The following is a 27239-nucleotide window of genomic DNA, read 5'->3' as shown; positions in this document are numbered from 1 at the left end:
GAGATCTGGCTTGAAGAAGAAGAAAAGAGGAGAGAGAAAGAGAATAGAGAGAAGAGAGAAATAATTTTTTAAAAATAAAAAAATTTGTGGCTGGCCACACCGTGTGGCCAGCCACATATGAAACTTTGTAAAGTTGGAAAGAGAAAGTGAAAAAAAGTACAAAACATGTGCAAAAGTCAAGAGTAAATTAAAAAGTACAATAAATAAAGTTAAAAAAATAAGGGTATAATGGTATTTATATACGGAGTACTATCCAAAAATAGATAGAGAAACAACATTTTGAATCTCCAAAATAGGAAAATTGGAACTATATTATGACACAGACAAAGTATACTAGATGTAGCCCATGCGATGCACGGTTTGTTTAATTTTTTTTTTAAAAAAATAAGTATAAATATATTTATGTGCTAAAATTTCTTTTATATTTAGATAAAATTCCTGATATCAAAAGATAATATTTTATATTTAATTAATTTAAACTGGGAAACCTCATTCGCCAATTATGCTTACGTGTCATTTAAATTATTTAATTCTAAAAGAAATTAATAATCTCGTATTTAATTGGCTACCACTAAAATTCCTGATATCAAAAGATCATATTTTATATTTAATTAATTTAAACTGGGAAACCCCATTCGTCAATTATGCTTACGTGTCATTTAAATTATTTAATTCTAAAAGAAATTAATAATCTCGTATTTAATTGGGTACCACTAAAATTGTTTATCTTACGTGGCGCGCTAAAAAAATTAAATCCTATGTAGCTCTCTATAAACTCGAGAAAAAACTCCCCTTTATATATATACTAGTTTTGTGCCTCGTGCGATGCTCGGGTTGTTTATTGAATATAAAATTTTAATCTATATGTCAAAATTTTAATTTTATCATTGATACAAAATTAGTTAGGAATTGATGTGCTTTTATGACGATTTGATATATTTAATCGAAAATTTTTAACAAAATTATAATTCAATTTATACCTCTGAAATATTGGTATTTTATTGAAAATAAAACTCTAAACTAACATTTTTATGCTAAAATTATATCCAAATAGAATTTTAAATTAACTTTTAAAACGTCTGTTTAAATCTATCCAACATGGCGCGACACTTGGCGAAAAGTTAAAACGCCAAGTGTCGATGCCTCGTGACCTGGCTAAAAGTTTAACTTTATATATTAGTTATTATATGATATGATATGATACAAGTATTAGATTTTTAGCGCTTTGTAAAAAAAAAAAAAAAAACCGACGGAGTTTCCCAAGCATAGAAATGACCACCCAAAGATAGTGAGCAACTAAACCAAACATATCAGCAAACGAGTTTCCACCCAAACACACTCCTTCATTCTCTCTGCATATTGTGGCGACTCTCACTCGATTATCCTTCGTTCTCCGTGACAGATTCTCCATGGCTACCGCTGCCGCAGCAGCTGCAACCTCAATCGCCAAGCTCGACACTTCTACCTTAGCCTCGCCTTTCCGACGCCCGATCTCTCAACTCCGCCTTCCTACTCCTTCACTTCGCCTCTCTCAATTTCGACCCTTGACCTCCTCCAATCCTTCTGGTATTCTTTCTTTTCTCTCTTTCGATCTCAATCGTTTTATTATTTTTTCTTTGTTTTTGAATTGTGATTACTGTACTTTATTATTCAGTTGATAGTGCCGTTATAGTTTCATTGATTTTAGAATTATAAGGCATTGTTATTTGATTTTGAATTGTATTCATCGTACTTGTTATTTCAGTTACATAGAACATATATGTATCGAATTTGCCTAATTCATAAAATTGTATAGTTGGAATGTTTGTTTATTTGACAATTTCAAGATTGCTGATGTCGTTTTGCACTTCTGAGTATGAGGAGTGTAGGTGCTTTGTGACTTCCATTGTGAAATGCGAATGCGCCACATTTTGGTTAACTTAATGGAATGAAGTTGGTTTGTTTACGAAATCTTAATGTTGGAAATCATGTTCATATTATTCGATTGTTACAATATCCGTGTTGAACTCTTTAATATGCCGTTTTGCCCTATGTATAATGAGTAAAGTTTGTAGATTTGTGACCTTTTGAGTCTTCTTTGGGTGATGGAAGTATATGCTTTAATGCTAAGCTGTTACCAATGTGATCTTCCAGCAAAAAGATAATGCAATGTGAAGAAATAGAATTGTAATGTGTGCATCATCTATAAGTAAAAATAATTTAATTACGCTTTTTAACTTGTGTCAAAAAGTTTAATGGAGGTTTGTTGGAAAACACATCGATAATTCAGGTGCATACATCTTGATATGGTGCTATTGTTGGCTTGTTGCTTGGAAATTAGTACCAATTTGGACTTAATACCTTAAAACACAAGAGTTTGTGTAATGGACCCGGTACCAGGAGCAACACTAGGAGACAAAATTAATTAAAGAAGCACTAGGGTGAAAATTTTTGGGCCTCTGCTCTCTGTTTTGTTTGGCAGCAGTAGATGACAAGAGCAATTAATATTAGGTTAATGATTTGTAATGTGGCTTTAGTAAATAAAGTGTTGTAGTGAAGGCAATAGGACATTATGTAAATTGTGAGGAAACATGTTAAGCGTAGTAACCTCAAGTTGTTTGTAGAGTGATAAACTGATAACCTAGAGTTATCAAGAGAGTAATAGCATCAAGCTATTAACCTATCCTTTTGTAACCTTTCAGCCATTACCTATCAAAATATAACCTATCCTTAGTTTATATACTACTTGCAATCAGAAAATCAGTATATTACAGCTTGTGTCCAGAATTTATTAATCTGATATGCTTTTGATCTTGTCACTATTATCTAGAAATTAATTATGCATTATATTATTCAAAGTCGCTAAAAATTAAAGAATGTAATGTTTGTGCAGGTATATGATATAAGGCTTATAGTTAAAGAACATTTTGAGCTATTTTAAATGTTTAAACTTTAAAGGACTATAATGTTTCAAATATTGCAAAAATTATAAAAGTACTTAGTTTACATTTTAACTATCATTAGGTCTATATTGAATTATATTCATACATTTGGAACTCCCTAAACCTTGCCATGGGCAAATTCTTGCTGGGCGGTGGTGGTTGTTTGCAAGCCTTACTTTTTCTTGTTTGAAACAAGGGAGAGCTGTGTTATGATGATTTAATCGTTGCTATTAGCCTGAAATCCCTTTTGCTAAACATTGTCTAGTTTGCATTAGTTTTATTGTCGGTGTTTGCTTTAGCATGGACTGTAGTCATTGCACTCTCTTTTTTTTTTTTTTTTTCTTCCATAGATATTTCTTTTAATATCATGGACAATACAACACTGGACTAATCTTCCGTGATGGACCCAGGGGTGCTGATGTTATGCTGATGTTTTCATTAAACTTATACTTAGGTATTAAAGCCCAGGTTGCAACTGCTGAACAAGCTGCTGTCGATGCGGTGCAACAAGTTGAATCCCCTGTTGTTGTTGTCACTGGAGCTTCTAGAGGAATTGGGAGAGCTGTTGCATTAACGTTGGGAAAGGCTGGCTGTAAGGTTTGTAGCTAACACATATTGGGTAATTTAGTGTAGCTAATCTCAAATTGAAGCTCCTACGGAACTTGATTTTGTTTCTTCCTAATTCTGTAAATTGTCTGAGTTGATAATCTTTACCCTAACTGAAAAAGGCTTGAAAGTAGTAAGGAGAAATGCTAATATTGAATTAAATATAACCTTTAAATCAGCCCCTACGAGTCCTAACCATTTGAGTGTGAAAGTTTTGGGTTTTGAAATGAAATTTACTTAAAGTTGGGAAAATTTGATGTTGTGGTAAAAGAGAAATAATGAGATTGCAAAATATATTAAGACAATGTAACTTTTTTTTTTCCTTCTGAGATTGCTGGAGGGTTTTCACTAAACTGGGTTTCATATCAATCTAAGCATGACATCTCCATATTGTTTATTAAACTTGAATTGGATGTATTGCTACAGGTCCTTGTAAATTATGCGAGGTCATCAAAAGAGGCGGAAGAAGTATCTAAAGAGGTCAATATTTGTCTATTAAATTTTTTTGGACTTGTGAACTCAGAATTTAGATTTTAAAATCATTGTTGCTTCATTTCTTACTAAAATATGTTTTGCTGTTAGTGCATTTGTTCCATGTCATCATTAATTTTTCTGTACTCATAGGTCCTTGACCATTTGCTTTTGTTTGTCTAAGGGCTGTATGAGTCTCCGTTGTGTTCCTATGTCACTAGAATTATATGAGTTTGTAAGTAACTTTCTGAGAGTTACGAGACCTAATGGTCTAGCTATCTAGATTGTTGTTGATTTCACTTGGATACAGTTTTAGGCTGTTATGTTAAAATACCATTGTGATGACCTGGAAGTCAGAAACCCTTGCTCAATATTAATATATTATGAAATACGTTTGCATAAATATAATATCAGAGATGAATGTTTTGCAAATCAAGTTCTCTTAGTTAATAATCTTTCTCTGAGACCATTTTCTCGTTTTCTTATTTGTTGGTTATTGGTTTGAGTTTTACTATAATACTTCCTCTGCTCCCAGAATATTGCACCATACCAGATTTTAGGTATTGGGAACGGAAGGAGAGAGAGGCAAAATCATTAATTTGCCTTTGTAATTGAATTCAGTAACTAAAGCAACACGTGTAGGAGATATTTGTTTTCCTAAAATTGGGTATGGTGCAATATTTGTGAAATTTCCTTAAAATGTAAATGATGCAATAATCAGTGAACAGAGAAAGTACATATAGTGTCAGTGAGCTAGTTCCGGTCATTAAAAAACAAACTCTTCTCTTAATGCTGTTGAACGGTATTGTTTCTGAAGTTTGAGTAATAAAGAGCAGTAATTGGCATAAAAGCAACATTGTTCCTGTTGTTGAAGCTTTGGTGATATAAATGCACATTTATTATTTTATTTCAGATCTCTTCCTTTTCTTTTAGTTTTATGAATATTTTTTGTTTTAATATGCTCTCAGATTGAGTCATATGGAGGTCAAGCTCTTACATTTGGGGGTGATGTATCAAAAGAAGAAGATGTAGAATCAATGATAAAGACTGTGAGCTTCCTTGCTCTGTAATAAACTTCAATAATTCTACAAACACAATTTCTATCTGAATATTTCTATTTAACCATCAGAGGAAATTTATTGATGGACCTTATCTAAATTGCATTTGCAGGCTGTAGATGCATGGGGAACTGTTGATGTATTGGTGAATAATGCAGGTTAAATCATTTATCTCTATGACCCTAATTTGTTCTCCTGAATATTATGAGTTGATAGATCTCATCTGCTATAGACTTTAAGTTTTTTTCTCAATTGAGAATTTCACAACCATAATGTTCCATGCTGTTTAGGTATTACACGAGATGGCTTATTGATGAGAATGAAAAAATCACAGTGGCAAGACGTCATTGATTTAAATCTCACAGGGGTTTTTCTTTGCACTCAGGTTTGTGCAATCATCTATACTTTGCGGTGTGTGGTCTATTGATTATTAAGTTTGTAAGTATGAGGAGTTGTTTCCTTGTTGCAGGCTGCTTCAAAAGTTATGATGAAGAAGAGAAAGGTATTTGTAAATATTGCTTTTGAAGATTAAGCATGTTGAAAATTGAATAACCTGAAACTAAGAAGTATTAATATGATGTTAATCAAATGATGCTTATATGATTTTTGCTTTTTCTGAATTTTCCGTGACTCATTTACTTCTGGATGTTATTTGACTATATATACAGGGGAGAATCATAAATGTAGCTTCAGTGGTTGGTCTTATGGGCAATGCTGGGCAGGCAAACTATAGTGCTGCAAAAGCCGGTGTTATTGGTTTCACAAAATCTGTAGCGAAGGAGTATGCCAGCAGGAATATTAAGGCAAGTATTTAAATTCTTAATCATCATATAAGCTCAAAGTATATATGCAGTAAGAAAATTACGGGACATAGTCCCCCCCCCCCCCTTTTTATTCTCTCCCTTTGATATCATTATATTGAGTATTGTGGTAACTGGGCATTTGGCTCACTGGTTTTGAGTAACAGTATCTAATATTTTGGGAGGGGAGAGGGGGGGGGGGGGAACTTAAACCTAAGCCCATGGAGTCAGATTTATTGTCCAGAATTAAATCAATACCATTATTGCGGCTACCGCCTACCACTCATTGTTATTTTACCATCATCTCCCTCCCTCACTGTTGCGGCCCCTCTCCTCCCTCCCTTTTTCTCCACTGCCATTGCAATCAGATTAGGGGTTTACTGTATGTTGTGAAGTTTAACAACACTACAAACATTTGGGGATAAAGTGCCCCAGATCTAAGTATTGATTTGATCTGATTAGCACTTCTAGAATGCTAGGCGCTAGCATTTGGGGATCTCGTTGGCATTACTTCAGATTGAAGTTGCCCAGTGGTAGGAGTAAAGAGGGAAAGTAGGTAGGAGGAAGAGAATTGGTTGTGTGTGTGACACTGTTAGCACCAAAAATGGAGAAGTTGGGAGGAGAGAGGGGAGGAGGGAGCAATAACATGTACAAGGGCAGTTCTGAAATTTTATTTAAAGTGAACCAAACACCCAGGGCTTAAGGTATATGTGTTTTAAGTATCACTGTACAACTATATCTCGGACCAGATTTTTATATGCCTTTAGTGTTCTTATTCACTGTAACTGACTGGCAATGTTCTATAGGTTAATGCTATTGCCCCAGGATTCATTGCCTCTGATATGACAGCCAAGCTTGGAGATGACATTGAGAAGAAAATTCTGGAGAATATCCCCCTTGGTGAGTCATGAGTAGCTGGATTTTTTTTAAGAAGGGTGGTTTAACTATTTATACTTACAGTATATAATACAAAGGTGATTCTAATGTCTTGGAAAATATTTACAGGACGATATGGTCAACCCGAGGAAGTTGCTGGACTAGTGGAATTTTTGGCACTTAACCCTGCCGCAAGTTATATCACTGGACAGGTATTGCCGCTACTTTGTAATTTTGCATTTGATATGTTCAGTTGTTGCGAACATATTGATTCAATATCTTGAGTGCAGGTTTTGACAATTGACGGGGGCATGGTGATGTAAGAGGTTCACTGGTATCAGATTAGCTAGTATTCATTTGGATTTACGGCCTGGATTGTGGTTATTGAATAGAGACTGAGATATCAGATATGGAAGGAAACTAGAACTCTTGTCGGTTTTTTCCTATCACTCTATGGCTCTATAGCTGGTAACCTTGACAGAAAGACTAATCAATATCAGATTGTATTGGTTTGCCTTGGAGCAGGCATGTGCAAGATTAATCCAGATTCATGTTCCTAAAATTTTCCCTTCAAAAACATAGTTTTCCTCTAGGTTATGTTGTTTCAATTGAGAACGTTGTGAAATGAATTCTAATATTCCTTGAAAGTGATTAATCTTTCCACTGGAAGAAAACTGTCAAAGAATTCTGGAAAATGTTTTCCTTGAGTAGACAGCCAGCTGAAAGCATTTTTTATTAAGATATATCAGTGTTGTAACAGTTGAATTAAATGAACCCTGATGTTTTTAGAGTTTTGCATTATGCGTAATATTATGCTATCTATATCTTACAAATGCATAACGAGTGTTGTAGATTATTTTGCTGCCTTGGGGGCCTTACTGGTTACCGCAATTTCTTTGCACAGAAAGACTCCCCCTGTCCCCCCAGATAGAGCAAACTTGCTTGTTTACTCTCGGCCTGGTCCCAACCAAGAAACTGTGTTTTCTCCTTGGGCAACGCCAGATTGCCCTGGGCAAATTCATTGTTTACTCTCGGCCTGGTCCCAACCAAGAGTAATCTGTCATATACTTGTATACGTAGTATATAAGTAGTTTCAACATGTTTTAATTTGATTGTCGCAGAATTAATTTATGCATAATGTGTGTTGCATATTCTTCAAATCTGACTAAATTCTTGATCATCTTTAACATTGCCTTCCCAGATCCTATGCAATATCACCAATATGACTGTTGAAGTAATGTTATGCCAATGGAAGCAGCAGTGGGTGGTTGTCTTAGTGGTTACCATTAGCAGGGAGGTGTGCAACTAGTTTCGTTTAATGGTAGTTTCGTTTAATGGATGGTATAGGCTAGTAGCCCTAACCTTTATTAGAACTTATCTAAACCTCTTTGAACTTATTTTTATTGAGCTCAAAAAAAGTGAATATAAGGTGATAGGTGAACCAAACAAACCTTTTATTAGTAGTAAATTTTCTCACCTTCATTCCAAATTATATTTAGGCAAATTATGGTGAAAAGACACGTATAATGGCAAAACTGAGATAAGAGCAAAAAATTAATCTGAATTTCAATCCACTTACAAAGCAAACATAAGCCAAAATCATGCTCAAAAATATTCATTTCTATTCGATCTGTACAAAAGCCCATATCCTTGAGTTTAGAGATAGACATCTTATTATAACACATAATAAATTTTATAAATACTCGATACCCCTCAAAATGCTTTCACACTATTGGAAGTGTGAACTAATTTTTCCTACTTTCCTAATAAAATATTTACTGTACAACTGACAGATTTTTCTTCTGACTCATTGCAAAGTTGCAAACTAATCTTCGAACATACCCTCATCTGATATGCTGGGTGATTCTGTCCCATTCACATGAGGTTGGCTAGCATACTCAGCACTCAAGTCGCTTAGAATGCTGTAGTCAAAATCATCATCACTATCATCATCTAAACCTAAATCTTCGTCTGTCTGCCTCTCTGCAGTGTCCTTTGGTTGGGCTTCCCTATGCTTCATTTCCTCAATTGCGTCTCCATAAGACATTTCATACCAAACATTCCCCTTTCCAACAATAGATTTGTTGTGAGCATCTGTCATCCGCTCCTGTTTACTCTTCTCTGAGTTCTTTGGCTCTCCCCAATAGTCATAGCGATACAAGGGGTGAGAAGGGTCATATTGATCTTTGCCAAGAATACTGGGATCAACATATCTCCCTGGTTCTTGAAGTGGTAGGCCAAGAGCTCGGCGACTGCAATAAATTCGAGTCTTAGTACTAAGCAATCTAAGGACATGTTCAACACCAGAACAAAACTTTAAAGCACTTAGTTTGTTAAATATAATTTACATTAATGTCATTTCTCAAAACCCTAGTATAAGTTGGCTTTCTTCGTATGATGACTGCATCCAAATTGTCATATTGTCCATAACTTTAAATTCCAATAATTGAAGAAACACCAGGCTTTATATTCTTTTAGTCTTTGTTACCCACAGTCAGTTTGCTCTTACCCAGTTCTTTTCTGGGATGCAGGTGAGGAGGATCATACAGGTCAAAGGCCCGAAATAAGAAAAAAGTTTGTGGCTAATGCACCTAAGAGTAGTGAAAATACCAGCTTATATCTCGCAGAAGAGCTTCTCTTTCCTCAAACGAACGACGCCAGTGGATTAAATCATACTCATCCATCTCTAAGTTTCGTCTTAGTTTGTGAACTTTGTAGTTCTCCCCTCTTTCTTCTGCTTCCTTTTGAAGTCTATTGTGAAGCTGAAGAAAAGGAAAACATGTATAAGCAAAGCACTAAGATAATGCACACAAATGATAACATCTCCTTGGTAATTAGGTAACAAAACTGTGCCAAAACTTGCTGTCTTCTACATTATGTTTTCATTCATAGTGGTGGTATAAACTGATTATCAATGACCATAGGCAACTAAAATATGTCAATTTGTTAAGTAGTCCAATAATTCCTTTTCCCTCTGCGCATTCTCTTTTTTTTTTTTTTGTTTTTTTCCCTTCCCTTTTAAAACGGAGGGGTAGAGAAAATGAAACATCTAAAAAGAGGAGCAAGTGATCAACCTGACGCTCAGCAAAAGCTGATTCCAAATCAAGTTCCTTGACACTTGTTTTCTGTCAACCACATGAAGAACATCAGTAGTAGTACTGCCAAACACGCCAACTCAAAACTATAATTAGTGATTTGGCAGACAAATTATGCTTACCAATATTGTTTTTGGCAACAGTGAGTTTTTATAATAAACTTTTGTGTATTCCACACTATTTTTCTCATCAAACTCTTCTTCATCAGTCAGTTCTGACAGTTTCTTCCCTTTATATTTGTCAGGATTAGCCTCCATATCATCCAAGATCATCTGCTCAGCTACATTAATCTGCCACAGCTGCATGATATGGAAAAAGTAAATGGTTAAAGAACTTAGTCTTGCAAGCAGGTTTGACAATTAATGGGGGCATGGTGATGTAAGAGGTTCACTTTCTTCTAAATTTCTCTCTTTCTAGATACGTTTCTGATTTATGTCAAAATTATCTAATCTACATTCCACACTACTTGCAGTGGCTCTTCACTTCAACAAAATCAGTGCATAGACTGTTGTTTGTTCCCTATAAACAGAATAGTTATACAACTAACTGACTACGCTATGTACTGTTTCTTCAAGATACAAAGTTTATCTTTTCATTGAATAACGATTAAAATATTTAAGATGTAAACATAAGATAGTGAAAGAGTCTGGAAAATCAGCATCAACCTTGTTTTTACCTTGTCAACATATGGATGATCAGACAAAAGAGACTCTTCTTCTACTTTGATTCCTAGATCTTTTCTGGGAACAGGAGGCCTTCTACAATCACGCTGAATACAAAGCAGCTTCAATTTAGAGTACAAACAGGAAAATCTTTCAAATAAGATATGACACAATCACCTAGTCACCTACTCGCTTATATCTATTAAAATCACCGCATGCAAATGTGATTTGTTTGAGAACAGCTTTAGACCATTTAAAATTTGAAATCAAACCAAACTCCAACTTTCAGCGGGGGAATTAACAACTTGAACAATGGATCCAACTTCTTTTCTTATAAACCAATGAAAAACAAAGCCGAAGGTTAAGATTGGAATGAAGACGTACCCTTCACGATTAATAACTGCTAGCCGGAATTAGGTTGGTCATTAATTAGTAATTGGGACGATATCCTAGATGCCAAAGAAAAGTCTGGAGAGTGGATAGGTTCATAGGCAAGTCAAAAGCGATTAATAACTTCAAAATGACTGTTATATATATATATATATATATATATATATATATATATATATATATATATATATATATATATATATATATATATATATATATATATATATATATATATATATATATATATAGGTCTATGCTGGATTGCGGCTAGAGAAAAGTTCGCCAGACATTGCTTTAGTTTTTCAGATCAAGGATTGAACTGTAAGGTCTGTAACAACCTCTCTGCAATCATAGACTTTTGGCTTCTTTACTACTGACATAAGCTACGGAAGGGGGTAAAAAGCCTTGGAGAAACAATGGGTCAAAGAGTTAGGATACATCGCCAAGACGCCAAATGTATAGTGTGAGACTGTGAGCAAAGTAGCAAACATTGCAAATAAGCATCGATGTTTCTTGGTATATAAAACACGGCAAGCTATGGAGAGAAGTAATATACTTACTCGTAATTCATCAAGATTTGTATCATCATCACGATGAAATATTGGTGGATATTCAAACCTTTGAAAGCTGCAAAATGGAGACCAATGTTTTGAGCAAGGAGAATTCAAGCATCAAATTATTGACAAGCAATTGACAATAAAATAATAGAGTACTAAAATTTTGAGGAAATTAATGAGGAAGGGAACTGCTTACATAAGATGATCAATGTTTGGGTCGACAAAACGTAATTCAAGAGGAAATCTATACCGATAAGGATCTCTCTTAGCCTGAAATGCAAAGTAACATGTCAGACACAAAGCCATTAATATGTCCAGTTACTAGCAAGATAAAAGCACACTGGAACATGCAAATATACAAATTTGAAGACTAATTGACAATCTGTTTATGTATCTGAAGTCTTTAATCTCCCTTGCAAATTTCTATGAAGTATTTAGTATCCTTAGATTTAGAAAGGAACATAAACAGCGCAACAGTTTACAGCATCAGAACATGAGGAACTTCTGACCAATTTGCATCATAAGCAGATGTATTATAACAGAAATTAGAAAAAGACTTTGATAATGGGTCTCTTGATTCAAGTTCAGGTGCTGCTTACAGAACAACACAAACACACAAGTGCGAATATAACACACACAGACTACACACACACACACCCCAGAATAAATTATGATGCATGAAGTTGAGGATAGAATGGATAAATAATAGTCCCACGCACACATACCCACACCCACGTGCGCGTGCGCGCACACACACACACCGGGATAAATTATGATGCATGAAGTTGAGGATAGAATGGATAAATACAAGTTTGACTGCTCATGAGTTCATGCCACAAGTCCTGTAACTATCTCAAAATTCTGTTGCAACTCCATATGAATTTAGAGCAAAGTTAATAAGGCAAGCTTATAACTTGTTATAAAAAATGAGGGGCAATATTGATAGGAGTGCTCAAAAGTCAAAATGTGTGGGTCCTCAGTTCTTCAAAGAGGAGGGTTAAACAAAAAGAAGCAATGCACAAACAAATATTTGAATTACTCACCAAAATCTCAACCATAACATGCATACCAACTTTTATGTGCTGGCGAATCCAGTACCAATCATTGTTTTTTATAGGAACCCACCTGAAACGGATGGTGCACAAAAGCATATTAGTAGGGAAACTCTCAGACAAAGGTTAGATGCTATAACTAACAAAGGCAAGTATTTGCTAAGAATCAACTTAGCTTCAGACAGATTCAAAGATCAAATATAGAGATTAAGTGAAGAAGAATAGAAGATGAACATTGGTGGATCATATCTAAAAAACAGCAGTAGATTAGTTTGGTTATATGCTTTCGAGAGGCTTGCTCTCTCCCAAATCATAAAATACCTAACAGAAAACCCTCAATTATGTTTAGCATATATCCTTCCTCTCTCTAATCTGGCTTATTTTATGAGTTTCTACCTTACCTAATTAGTTAATCCCTTTCTCTAAGCCAGTTGTTAACCATGGAACCAGTTCTTAGAAATGGCAGGGGTTATCCATTGGGGATGTCCTGCTGCCAATTTACAGCACCTAAGGTTTCTTACTGACTTTCAGCATAACACATAAGTGCACTGTGCTCAAGGAGGAGAAGATAATAGAGCAATCAGTTTCCTTTGGTATCATGTTGGTGAGTTTTCTGGACAGGTGATTGAATCTTTAGATCTGGGGTCTTGTGATTTTATTTTGCGGGAGAGAGTAGCTTCTTACCGGTGGGATTACCTATAACCAAGAATTCTTTTCTTATATGTACAATGACTGCAGTGCTGTTTTTCTTTTTTCTTTGACCCAGGAGGATTGTTGGCCCTCCCTCTGCACGCCTCTCATTTCCATGTTATAAAAATTTACATTATGAAGAATAGTGCATGCAATTTCAATATTCATATAACTGATGTAAGAGCCACAAAAATCATATAGATAAAGAAAAGTGTTATTTATGAATGATACTGCGTAAAATCAGAAAATTGTTTGTTTGAATAGGCTGCTTGAGTATGTAAAGTGTAGGAACAATTCACATTGGACATACTATGCTTAGGATAACGAGTAGCCGGGATGAAGGTTAATTTTATCAATTATAAGAAAACAGATTTTTTTTTATCCTTCCTAGATGTATCATTTTTCCGGTTGCACAATAAGTATCAACTAATCAACAGATTTTACCCAAACCACAATAAATTGGGGAAAAACACATTTCTCTCACACTGAAGCACAATTATAATACAACTATATTACTTGTTTAAAACTCCAATATAATGGGTAAATAGTTGCATTTCTTTGTTTTTCCATCTCATACATAATGCACCAATATTTTTCTCTATTATGATGAGATGACAATAAGTCAACGAGTATAAAGAATAGGGAGAACCAATCGTGTTGGGTTAAGTATTCAAGTGGAGATTGGAAGAAGCGGAGATTGGAGTAAGGATAGTTGAGGGTTGAGGCAAGGGGATCTTTATAAGAAGAAAGGGAAGACCAATAATGTCTTGGATGGAATGAGTTTAAGGACATGGAGAAGTTGGGTTTGTAGAAGCGTATAACATTGGACAGAAAGGAATAAAAGGAGAGGATCATGGTTGGCGAGTTCTGAAAATAAAATCTTGGCTCATGCCGTTGACACCATCTTTGGGATTGAGGATTTGCTTGTGTTATTGTATTAATGAGATGACAATACTACAATAGTGACAATTAACAACTATATTCTCCTAACTAATAAATTAATGATGTATACCAAGCATAAAATTGCAAAGGGAATATTAGAAGATGATACTAAAACTATGATAATAGTTACATATGGCCAACACACACACAAAAAAAAAAAAAAAAAAAAAGTTTCTCAGTTTTCACAAAGTGGCCCAAAGGAACTGAAAAAAAAAAACTCCAAAGATTTGAAAGTGTTCTAATTGGCGAGTAAACTAATCATACAGACAAGGAAAAAAAATCTTATTGCAAATGAAACAAGAAGATAGGGGTATTCAGTTTTGTAAACTAGGGAGCGAGGGTAGAAGCTTAATTATTTAAGGAAGAATTGACAATCATGCAGTAGACTACATACAACAACAACAACAAAACATTAGTCCCAGAATGATTTGGGGTCGGCTAACATGAACCGTCATAAGGAATTTTATTTTCCAACAAAACTAGAGAAACAAATAAACTAAAAAGGTTGGATTGTGTTCTTTTCAATGCTATCTCAGATTTAAGAAAAGGGAGTAAAAAGCAATATAGAAAGAAGGAAAGAAGACCAAGAAGATGGATAGATTACCCTTCATACACTCCTCCAATGTCCACAAATGCTCCTTGATATAGGTGTAACGTAGTCACCTGGCCAAAACAGATCTGCATCCAAAGATATAGTGTCAAGTGTGATCTGTTACGTGAGTGCAATTGCAGGCAGTCATCAATTAGCCAAGAAAAAAAACCAGTAAGAGATGGATGGATGAATGTAACATCCACATTTGATCAGGAGACAGAGAGCATCTCACTCAAACCAGTAAAAATCTAGAGATTGGTGGTCCAGCAGATACCAGTAAAGAAATGCAAGCCATACTTCTAATTAGAAAGCTTCATCTACAGTTATAGCCAACTACTCAAGAGAGTCCAGAATAACTTACTTGTCCAGGATAATAGAACGGTAGTTCATACTGCAAAAATGGAAATTGATGATCAATCAAGGGCTCTGCATGTCATGTAACAACATATAAGTTATAATTAGTCAATAAACAACAACCTACCATTCCCTCCACATAATCTTTTCCTCGTTTCCTTCTTCCTGGGTGATAATCTTGATCATGCTGCATAAACATTGATAATTTCAAGACTTAAGCAATATGAATGAGTGAATCATTCTTATTAGTTACAACTCACAAACAATAGCAAAACCATAGCATTAACAATTACAATATACCAACCAAACAACACGTTACACAAACTGAAGCCTAAACAGCATAAATCAATAGGCAACTTCTAAAGATCTAATCTAATTTCATCAAAAGATGCCACACAAAACTAACACATTACGACAACACTCCCTAATTCATCTACAAATTGGCGTGGTAGATATAGAAGCACACAACCTTATCCTTAGAATTGTTAATGTTTCACTACTCTAGCATGATATCAACACAATCTAAATTGGGTCAATCATAATCTAAAAACTAAGGAGCAAAATTCCAATTATAGAATCATTCAAATGCCTTGAAAAAGAATATAATTTTGGGTTCTCATTAGCCAAATGTAACACATCAATAAACACAAATTCATGGCAATAATGCTCAATTTATTGCTAGAAAAACAAGAGAAAGTGAGAGAAAAACAACCTCATAAGACTCTTCTTCCAATCTATCCTTGTTATACTCAACCCACTCCTGGTATTGCTTAAGAAACATTTTATACCTATCCATAGACATCCCTTCTTTTTCCCTAATAACATTATCCAAATCCTTGATATCAACCCTTTCAGCCATCATCTTATGACCTTCCCTAATAAACTCCAGCTCCTTCCTATCAACCTCCCAACCCCGAGGCGGCCAATCGCGAGGCGCAACGTGGCGAACAACCAAGGGGCCATCCCAGTAAGTCTTCAAAGGCTCCAAAATCTCACCCTTAATATCAAACTGTTTAGCAAAATAGTCATCCTCAGTCAACCCCATTTCCTCCATCTTCTTCTTCCTGTAACTGGGTTTCAACATCTTGAATGCCTCAATTGTTTCAGGGTCTTTCAATGCAACTTCTTCCCCTTCATTGAGTGATTTTCTGGCGAAATCGGCTTCAGGAGAGAGAATCTCCTCCCATGGCGCCCAACCCCGCTCAACCCAGTTCCGCTTTCGGGCTTCTTCCTCGGTTTCCGAGTCTTTCGGCCCGAATTGCTCGAGGAATGTCTCGTCAACTGGGACTTCATCGGGAGCATAGGCATTTGGGGGTTTGGGAAGAAGAGAAGAGGTTGAAGAAGAAGAGAGAAGAGAGAAATTGGGGAAGAAATTAGGGTTTTGGAGATTGGAAATTGAGGGTTTAAAGGGGGTTTTAGAGAGGAGAGAGAGTGGGAGGAATTGAGAGGTTTGAAGGATATGCATGTTTTAGTGCAGAAGTGAGTGAAGAAGAAATGCTTCACTCATGAAGATGGAGTAAGGTTGGTGCTAATGGATAGAGTTGGTTTAAATCGTTGCGCGGGTTTAACATGCATGAGGTGTTAATTCGGGTCGGGTTAGGTCGAGTTCAGTTGGGTCTATTTGGGTCGAATTTAGTTCGAGTTTGAGTTATCACGTTAAATTATTGTGTCTAAGACATTCAAGTCGAGTTTAGTCGGGTCGGGTCAGATTTAACACCTCTGTTTTAATACAATTATTTATTATGTTTTGTTATGACCTTACTACCTTAGGTGTTAATATTTGTGTACTCCGTACCATATAAGAAAGTTTCAAATATGATTAAACATTTAAACCATATTATTATTAAATCATTGGCATGCTTGGGTCCATAACCCCAAATATAGGGGCTCTGAGGCAGCCCTAAGGATATGAAGAGGCTGCCCCGCTTCACCCTTCCTAACCCACACTTTAAATTAAATTGCTCAATGAGTACAAAACTATAAGCTCTTGTAAAGATTACTAGTGATAAATAGTGATAAAGAGAGAAATATATTGGTGTCAATTTGGGTAGCTAAGTCAAATTCGATTGAGTCGGGTCGGAATAAATCTAGTTCGAATTTGAATCATGTTAAATTATTGTGCCTACATAAACAAGTCAAAACTGGATTGAATTACCTTCGGATTGGATCGAGTTGGGTCAGTTTTTGACACCTTGACATTACTACTCCGTACTACAACCAAAACTTGCGTAGTTGCGTTAATCTAACGTTTGAACATGAAAGGCCATAGTGATCACGGTATAATAACAAACCAATTAAGAAAAACTCCCCTTGTAATGTGAAACCTTGGGGAGAGGCGATTAAATTAGTACTACAAGAATTCGCTGTTACACATCAGGTTGCCTATAAACCAATTTTCCTACATAACTACGTCAAATTAAACATTAGTGCATCATTACATATTAACCACAAGATGATCCGCTAAAAAAAAGTAGCCGGATCCAAACAGAGAAGTGGTTAAGGCTTAAGAGAAGAATCTATAAGTTTTGAATTGAACTATGATATCCCTTACAGCTCCAATGGGAGATAATATTGTCAAGGACACGCCGAAAACAATGCAGAACTGCAATAATAAATGATAAAGTTTATAAGACTCAATTGAAAATATAAACAAATACCCCGTAACTGTATAAAGATAGAGCTTGGAGCTGAGAACTAACCCAATTACAAAACCAGGATAAACTGTATCTCTTGGGTTTGCATATTATTAGCCATATAATACAAGGAAGCTGCAAGTCAAGTAAAATGATAATGTGTGATCAACTTCGCAAATTTGATAGCATTAGTATATGGTGTAGTGATAGAGACTCACATAATATGAAGTGGGTGCGAAGGCTATTCCTCCTAAGACGCTTAGAAGCGAGCCAAAGAATGGAAATATTATCCCAATGAACATGGTTACGGCTGCATGAAAGAGTACAAAAATTGTTATCAACAACTCTAATGTTTTATATACTTATTTTGTCATGAATTAGTAGGACATAGTAGTGAAAGAACTACATTTTGTGTTTTAAATCATGTTTTCTAATACAAGTATATATTTATGATTAAATTTCTAGATATCTCGTCAGTAATTAAGCAATGAATAAAATATTAACTTGATCCAATTATGATCATTTATAAGGCCTTCTTTGTAAGATCAAGAAGTACTCTTGCACAATGATGGTGTATTTTTATTACCAAGAAACAATATTGGGTGGAAATTTTGAAAGTGGATATAAATATACTACATACCAACAAATGAAGAGCGAGTTAGAATGCGAAGTGTGCTACTAGGTTTACACTTCATCCTCAGCACAAGAAATGACTCGAGCATGTCAAATATTGGCATTGCAAATACCTACAAATAGGAGTAAACTATAGTAAGAAGAATGAAATGATTCTCAAATATAAGACATGCTAACAATTAAAAACCATAGTTTCGAATTTTGTACCTGATAACTACCGATTACATGAATAACAACAAATATATTGGCAGAGGCGATAAGCCAACCTGGCTTCTCAAGCGAGATGAGGATGTTATCTTCAACTTTGTTACCAAACACAAGGTAACCAACAAAAGCAATTGGAAAATAACATAGAGCCACAACTATAGAAGCAAGGAGAGATCCTTTCCACATAGGTATTTTTGATGGAATCTCCGAAGTTGAAGGGATAGTTGCTTGAATCTCCAAAACAACACTATGTCCTGAAAATGCAAATGCTACTGTTCCTAATCCACTTAAAAAACCAAATATATTCCCTGCACTCGAGTGATACCTGCTACCATAATCCGTGTCTGGTTGTACTCCTCTTAGTGCCGAAGCTACCCAAGCAATGGCCGAATAACTGAAATAATCATGATGATACAAATTAAAAATTAAGTTTAGGGTGCATCGTATATGCAGAAAATCTTGCGTAGACCTGGTCCATAATAATATTATTATGGACCTAAGGTTTATACACACGTAACTGACATTATATTCAACATATAGTGACCTCTAATTTTAATATAGTAACCTTAGTTTTAACATAGTGACCTTTTTAAAAACTTGTGTGACCTTTAATGCTATGATGAACTTAAATTACGACATTATGTTGAATATTGACCTAATTTTAACATAATGATCTTTATTATTCATATTGACCATTATATTAAAAATTTCATTTACAAAATTAACCTCTTATAGCTTTTATAATGTCACACTAACTTTTATTTCACATAATCACCTTTATTTTAATATAGTCATCTTTTTATTTTATTAATAAAACAATCCTATTGTCTCTAATGTTGGTGGTCCATAATAAATTAGTGTGAACCTAGTTCATTTAAGAATTTGTATCCTACATGACCCTCTAAGAGCCCTAATAAGGTTAAAAAAAAGCATGTCTTCTTTTAAGGGTGAATAAAGCTTCATTTTACAATTTTACATTATAGTTCCCAATAATATGATCAGCATATCCAAAATTTCCAAGTCACAATTTTCAAAAAAGTAATTAGATATTGTAATAATAATTAAATTGCATCATCTTATTGATTATTGAAATATCAAAATCCACCTTTTGCAATGAATCCTTGAAAATTAAACAGTACAATACTCACGTAATAAAAAAAAAATTGGCTTGTTTAACCTTTTGAGCTATTTAATTTTTAATCAGAGGTTTTTCAGTGCGGCAAGTCACATGGTGCGGCAGAGGTTACTTGTAAGGTGTTACTTGTATTTTAGGGTTACTTGTATTCTAAGGTTACTTGTATTTAATTTTGGGGTTACTTGTATGAGTTACTTGTTTGGTGTTACTTGTAACCCCTGACCGAAACCAGTAACACCCATACAAGTAACACCTACAAGTAACCCCTGACAAAACCAGTAACACCCTACAAGTAACCCCTGACAAAACCAGTAACACCCTGCAAGTAACCCCTGACCAAAACCAGTAACACCCATATAAGTAACCCTAAAATACAAGTAACACCCCCTGACAAAACCAGTAACACCCTACAAGTAACACTTGCCGCACCATGTGACCAGCTGCATACAAAAAATTGTATTTTTTAATTTATACCGTATTTTTATACACCATTGTCACCCTAACACCATACCATTGCATACTAAACTAAAATTAACCTCAAATATTATGTTATTTTTTGTTAAATAATAAATAGCTAGTAATAAAATATATTTCATAATACCAAATTTTTATAAATTTTAGTAATGTAATTTCCATTTAGTAATGTTCAAAGTTATGCATGGATATGAGTTCTTGGCTAAAACATGTCAATTATTTTGAGAGAGTACAAATTAGGCCTCTAATTAATTAATTAATTAATTATTATTATTATTATTATTATTATTATTATTATTATTATTATTATTATTATTATTATTATTATTATTATTATTATTATTATTATTATTATTATTATTATTATTATTATTATTATTATACCATGAGCCTATAAATGTCATCATTAAACCCTCAATTCCATAAATAACATGAATAAACAATCTACCTGAGGGACATGATAGCAGCAGCAAAGGAAACACCAGCGATGGAGTTGAAGTTAGGTAGGTTAGACAAGAAGAATTGAACGACAGCAAACATCATGATGAAGTATGTGAGCTTGATGGGTTTGCAGTCAGGACAACTAATGTTGTAGAACTTCATAAGTGATCTTCCTGCTGTTACCATGTAGATGACGTCACAACCTGCTTGAACAATCACTTGTTGAGGCACCACAAGCCAAAGCCCCACCTTGTCTCCAAATGCGTATTGTCCTAACTCATGATACCTATCAAACCTTTTTCCCGGTACTATTTCATGCATTTCCACCATTTGCCATAATGTATATAACGTTACCATCCATGACAATACTAATATTGTCACACCCGGACCCCTGAAACACATACAACAATTATCCATGTTTTGTTCGTCGATCATCATATTTCACTAATAAGATCATTAAATTAAAAATTCAGGTGTCTTATTATCGTGCATCTTAATTAATTCTAAAATTTCGATTTTCAAAAGTTTAGGTGCAATGTAAGGCAAAAACAAAAATAGGATGTTTAATTTACTAGGTCGGTTTATTTATTTATTTTTTCTAAAAATATTTTAAAAGAAAAAAGCAAATTTTCCCTTTCACAAAGTTAAAAGTGTAACGAAATATAAACATGTATGCATTCTAATTTTTGGACTTACAGATCGCACCAGGCCACTAGGGGAACATGAGATGATCCACCACTTTAGATCGCCTGATCATGAGTTGTAGGACAAACAACTCAAATCTTTAGAACAATACATATGCAGAAATAACAATTTCGTCTTCTTGTAAGAATTAATCATGGTATACTTTTAATTAATTAATTGTCTATTTGATCATTAGATTAGTTTTAAGAACAATAGTAAATAACCACCACTAAAATCACCTAAAATTAATTTGCCCACTCTTTTAAATTTGTTTATTTAAAACCACCCGTAAAAAACTTAGAATCACTAGTAATAATAATATGATTGGTAAAAGAAACTTGTGAAATTATGACGATCCCAATAAACAAATGTGATCATATAATTAAAAGGTGATTTTTCAAAGCATAAATGAATTGAAGCTAGATTTATATACACGCAAATGTGAATTACCTAGCAATCGAACATAAAATGGGGATTGGAAACGAAAAACGTACCATCCAAGTTGAGACATGGCATAAGGAAGTCCTAGGATACCAGCGCCAACCATACAAGTAATATTGTGGATAGCGGAATACCACCATTTTGCCGTCCGATTCGACGTTATCGGAAGCCAATCGTTGATATTATTATCATGTTCTGCGTTTTCCCTATCATTAACCACCATTATTGATGTTGTTTATGTTAATATTATAGATCCTTAATTCTTGCTGCATCTACTTATTTGTTTCAAATGTCACAACATTTTTTTTTTTTATGAAAATTTTAATCTATTTTTGAGTTTATATATATGGATTTTAGCCATTGCTAAGACGTGTGTTTATTAATTAACTTCCTTAAAGTTTTCTGTTTTTAAGACACGTTTATTGAGGTGTCTTCTAACTAATATTTTGTTTGGAGTTTCCTTCATGTAACAATCTGAGGTCGAAACAATTTTTTGATTATTACGAAGTATATAAAAATAATTTTTTGTTAAAAACACAAGGTTATCTAAGCTGAATAAATCTAAGCACTCCATATTTAGTATGCTGTTACTATAGTATAGTACTGCTTTTGTCCATTTAAAAAAAAATAGTACTGCTTTTGTCCGTAATAAAAATTTAACTTGTCTTTAAACACATTTTTAGTATGGTTAAATAACAAAAATTTGGATAGCGAGATTTATTTGTTTGATAATTTGTGAACTATAAAAAAAGGTGCTTTAAATTCAACTATTTTTAAAGATTATGTACAAAATTATTATAATAGAGACATAATTAAAACAATATTTTTTTTTTTGTGTTTAGAGAGCCACAAGGGCGGGGGTGAGAATTGATCTAGGACCTCCTAGAATCGGAAGGAAGCTCTAACCACTTGAGCTATTCCACACTCTAATTAAAACAAAATTATTTGATTGTGAATAAATAATTTATGGAAAAAAGTGAATAAAAAAATGGTGAATAAAAAATTCTGGAAAAAATTATCATTCATTGTTTATCGAACACAATACACATATTAGAAAATAAAGTAGTGTATCATTATTTCCTAAATATACGAAGTAGATAATCCCCTAAAAAAATCGGTGGGATTGAAATTTTTTAATGTCCTATTATCCCTAACTAAAATCTAACATTGATCAAGAAAAAAATTTATACGATCCAGCTTGCATTATGATATCTCTTATAGCTCCAATGGGGGCTAAGATCGTCAGTGATGCGCCAAACATAATACAGAACTGCAAGGTAAAAAAAATAATTAAAAATTAGAATAAGTACTTGTATAAAAATAGGAACATAAGTGAAAAAAAAAATATTTTAATGAAATTTGAAGTTAAAAACTTACCCAGTTGCAAAACCAAGATAAGCTGTATCTTTTGGGTTTGCATATTATCAACCACATTATGCAAGGTAACTGTAAAACATATACAATGTATTAGTAAAATATAATATCAGACACATTAAAAAAAAAAAAAAACAATATATGAAAATGATGAAAGATTTGAAAATATAAACTTACATAGTACGCTAAGAAGAGAACCAAAAAATGGAAACGCTATTCCCACAAACATAGTAATTCCTGCAAAAGGTATCATATAATAATTTTATTATTGTTATTGTATTACAATGAATTATAATGTAAAAGTATTCCATCTTAAAAATTGACAATTAATACTATTATAAAAGTTAATTTTTCTTAAAATGAATATGATTTACGATTATTTAGTGGTTTTCATTTGTATTTTATTTTTTATTTTTACAAGCATTACCTACTTGATAAAATGAATATATGAAAAGAAAATAAAAAAAAACAAAAACAACTTACTGACATAGATAGAACGGGTTACTAGGCGAAGCATGTTACTTAATTTGCGTTGCATTTTTTGCGCTATAAAAGATTCGAGCATGTCGAACATTGGCATTGCATAAACCTAATAATAGAAATTTATTAGGTTTTTTTTTAATGAAAGATTTGAAAAAAAAAATAATAAAGTAATTTATATTTCAAAATACCTGATAACTCCCAATGACGTGTAGAACAACAAAGATATTGGCAATAAGAGCAACTCCAATGGTTGAAAAAAGGGACTAGCTTGCAAATATTAAAATTCTTAAACTAATAGCTATACCATTGTTGCACATCTTGCTGATTAGCTTTGGCAAGCAAATTAGCTTTGTAGAGCTAATTAGCTTGGTAGATATTTATTAGATAAAAAATATTTTAAATTTAAAAATAAATTAATTTATAACTAGTTTAACCATTGGAGCAACAAATAGCTAGAATTATTGTAGCTTACAAAGATGATTTGACATAACAAGCTATTATATGAATTAGCCAACCATTGTAGTTGCTCTAACAATGAGCCAATCAGGTTTATCGAGTGATATCATAATGTTGTCTTCCACCACTCTTCCAAATACAAGATAGCCAACAATGGCTACCGGAAAATAACATAGCATCACCATTATGTAGGCAGCTAATGAGCCTTTCCACATGGATAATTTGGAAGGTTTTTCTGGAGTAGAAGGAAGCGTAGCTTGAATCTCCAATACTACATTATGCCCAGAAAAGGCAAATGCAATTGTTCCCAACCCGCTCAGAAATCCAAAGATTTGAGCTGCATTAGTGCTATACCTACTCGAATAACTTGTATCCAATTGCACTCCTTTTATAGATGAAGCTATCCAAGCGATGGCAGAATAGCTAGATTTAATGAAAAATATTTAGTCAATATCCAACACAAAATATTTTAAATAATCTTTAACAAATTAAAATATCTACTCTCTCTTAAAATAACATAGACATTTTAACTAGCTATAAATTTAAAATTCTGGAGTAAAACATATTAAATTCAATTGATAAATTGAAATCCATTAATATTTGGTTAAAGTTAAATTTACTTATATGTATACGTATTTCCAAAATTACAAAATCATTAAATAAATAAATAAACTGTTGACAATTTTCTTTAAAAAAAACATGCTAATGAGAATTTCAAAACTCAAAATCCCGTTCGAAAAAAAAAAAAAACTCAAACTCAAGTTCCAATCCATTAATAATATGGTGTTAAAATTTCAAAACTCAAAACTTACAAGACAAATAAAAAACTCAAGTTAGAATCAATGCAATTAAAAGATGTGAAAACTCACCTAAGAGACATAATAGCCGCAATGAAGGAGATTCCGGTGATTGAATTAAAATTTGGTAGGTTGGATAGAAAAAATTGAATTAAAGCGTATAACATGATAAAGTAGGTACGCTTAATTGGGGTTCCATTTGGTACTAGAATATTGTAAACTTTTATAGGGAAGTTCCTCCCGTTATCATATACACAATATTACAACCAACCTGAACCATAATTTGTTGTGGGACTATAAACCATAATCCAAAATTTTCCCCAAAAGCATGTTGTCCCAATTCATAATATCTGTCAAATATCTTTCCAGGCTCAATTTCATGCATTTGCACCATTTGTCAGAGTGTGTACAATGTTACAATCCATGAAAGTATTAAAATTGTCACACCAGGACCCCTGAAATACAAACATTCATTCAATGTCATTTGTTTTATTATTATAGAAACTAATCATACGAGTACACAATCTCCTAAACTATATTTTACTTATGTTTATATATTTTTATTATAATAAAATCAAATTCCTCCGTATCATATAATGATATTCAATCTTATTACATTACTAATTTATAACAATATTGAATTTGTCAAAAATAAATACAGATTGATCAATTAGTATCCAAAATGAAAAGGTTGCTAATTCATATTTTATTGGATCACTTATGAGTCATAGACATAATATTATATGTTCGTTCTGAATACTCATATATCTTCATATTTTTATTATACCGCGAAAAAGAAAAAACACAAGTATACCGCGAGAAATTAAAGAAAATCTTCTTAGGGAAAGAGAATGAAAATCGTGTAGAGACAAATTCCCAAAATCATTGCTTAATCGTTTTAATTTGTAGTGCAACAATAATTGTGATTGATATTGCATTATTTTGTTGCATTAAAAAAAAAACATGGCAGAGGAAAGAAAAATCATACCATCCAAGTTGAGACATGGCATAAGGTAAACTGAGAATACCCGCACCAACCATGGCGGTAACATTGTGAATGGCAGCGTACCACCACTTCCCCTTTCGGTTCGAGGTTGCCGGAAGCTCGTTGTTAACATTATTATCATGTCCGGCGTTTTCATTCTTATCTCCAACGATAATATTGCTATCAATAATCACGTTTTGGTTCTTTTCTCCTCCACTTTCTATGTCGAAGCTAGTGTTTTCGCTCTTCTCTACTCCCTCCATGATTAATTATATTGACTTTTTTAGTTTTTTTTGTAGTATGATTTTTGCAAGTGCTCTCTAGTTTTTAATATTCTACTTTGTATGATGACAATATGATTTTTACGAGTTCAATTCCTGGGTTTATATAGACAGAAGTAGTTGATGCTTGATGGGTGTCCTAATCGTTCAGAATTGTTGTCTAAATTTTTATAAGATTATTGAATTATTTCCATATTTGCATTTTGGATAATGTCGTATATATAATTCTAATTATATTTAGACTAGGCTTTTCTAATTGCTGACATGTTAGCATAATAATTCAGCACAAATTGAAAACTAAAAGTAAATTATACGGATTTTACCTTGTTTAATTAGTATTTTTCAACCATAAATATATATTTTTGGTAAGAAATTTTCTCTAATTTCCATAGAAACAAACTTTCTTTCAAATAGAGAGTAATGAATCTCGGGGTAATGCTTCATCCTCTCTCCTCTTCGACCTCTTGTAATTGCAGATCTATGAAATTCATCCATTCATGAAGTGTGCATGCAATATTTGCTGATTTTATTATAAGATTGGGTAATAATTTATGTTTATCAATTCATTGCAGATTTTAGTGCTTAATTTATTTTTATTTTTTTTATTTTTGTTTTGCAGATTTTTTTTTTGATTGAATAATTGTTTCTCAGAACTTAGTAGTACCTATATTATTCAATTGCTAGTAAAAATCATGGTTGTATTGCTGAATTATACGATTTTAGTGATCCATTTAAAAAAAATTAAGTTTTTTTTTAGTGATTATTTATTTGTTGATGAAAAAAAATGCAAGTGTCTGTCAAAAACAAGTTACGGTATGAAAGATTGAAAGGGTCTGTCAAAAAAAAAAAAAAAAAAAAAAAGAAAGAAAGAAAGAAGGAAAGATTGAAAGGGGTTACGGAGTAATAATAATGGGATTGATTTCATGTTTGTTAATCAGACTTTTATTTGTTTTTTTTTAAAAAAAAAACTGACTTTTATTTCATGATATTTTTTTAAATTTGGAAATTATTTCATGATTTTATTGGGTTAATTATTTTTAATGATTTTTTCATGTTGTAACTGAATTGCTTCATAATTTTTGGAATTAATTTCCTGCTTGTTGTGTATATTATATTTGACGGTTTGATTTGTTCGAAATTAGTCCCTCT

At 33.2% G+C, this 27239-nt stretch overlaps 3 protein-coding genes and 1 pseudogene across 3 annotated transcripts; 1 reads left to right on the top strand and 3 right to left on the bottom strand.

Annotated features, from left to right (window-relative positions):
- Positions 1-1160: 1160 nt before the first annotated feature.
- On the top strand, positions 1161-7533 carry LOC110724230 (3-oxoacyl-[acyl-carrier-protein] reductase 4-like). The gene is made up of 11 exons (XM_021903638.1): positions 1161-1566; positions 3376-3518; positions 3954-4007; positions 4967-5047; positions 5169-5214; positions 5347-5441; positions 5526-5558; positions 5725-5859; positions 6663-6756; positions 6862-6944; positions 7023-7533. Exons 1-11 carry the CDS (start codon positions 1410-1412, stop codon positions 7053-7055), a joined length of 954 nt encoding a protein of 317 aa, XP_021759330.1. The 5' UTR covers positions 1161-1409; the 3' UTR covers positions 7056-7533.
- Positions 7534-8275: 742 nt separating this feature from the next.
- Positions 8276-16531, bottom strand: LOC110724229 (protein PLASTID TRANSCRIPTIONALLY ACTIVE 10-like). The gene is made up of 12 exons (XM_021903637.1): positions 15779-16531; positions 15194-15253; positions 15074-15103; positions 14725-14798; positions 12480-12561; positions 11633-11706; positions 11440-11506; positions 10504-10596; positions 9950-10126; positions 9807-9857; positions 9343-9494; positions 8276-8984 (listed from the first exon to the last, which is right to left on the bottom strand). Exons 1-12 carry the CDS (start codon positions 16529-16531, stop codon positions 8558-8560), a joined length of 2040 nt encoding a protein of 679 aa, XP_021759329.1. The 3' UTR covers positions 8276-8557.
- Positions 16532-17410: 879 nt separating this feature from the next.
- LOC110724027 (lysine histidine transporter 1-like) lies at positions 17411-21835 on the bottom strand. Its single transcript, XM_021903429.1, has 7 exons — positions 21768-21835; positions 20597-20980; positions 18540-18933; positions 18340-18445; positions 17918-18009; positions 17766-17834; positions 17411-17668 (listed from the first exon to the last, which is right to left on the bottom strand). The coding sequence occupies exons 1-7, from the start codon at positions 21818-21820 to the stop codon at positions 17570-17572; spliced, it is 1197 nt and encodes a 398-aa protein (XP_021759121.1). The 5' UTR covers positions 21821-21835; the 3' UTR covers positions 17411-17569.
- A 750-nt stretch (positions 21836-22585) lies between these two features.
- On the bottom strand, positions 22586-26316 carry LOC110724026 (annotated as a pseudogene).
- Positions 26317-27239: the final 923 nt, after the last annotated feature.

This window comes from Chenopodium quinoa, unplaced genomic scaffold (genome assembly GCF_001683475.1).
Source record: "Chenopodium quinoa cultivar QQ74 unplaced genomic scaffold, ASM168347v1, whole genome shotgun sequence".
Classification (NCBI taxonomy): Eukaryota; Viridiplantae; Streptophyta; class Magnoliopsida; order Caryophyllales; family Amaranthaceae; genus Chenopodium; species Chenopodium quinoa.
Note: the sequence above shows the minus strand (reverse complement) of the source record. Positions and strands in the feature narration are given on the sequence as shown.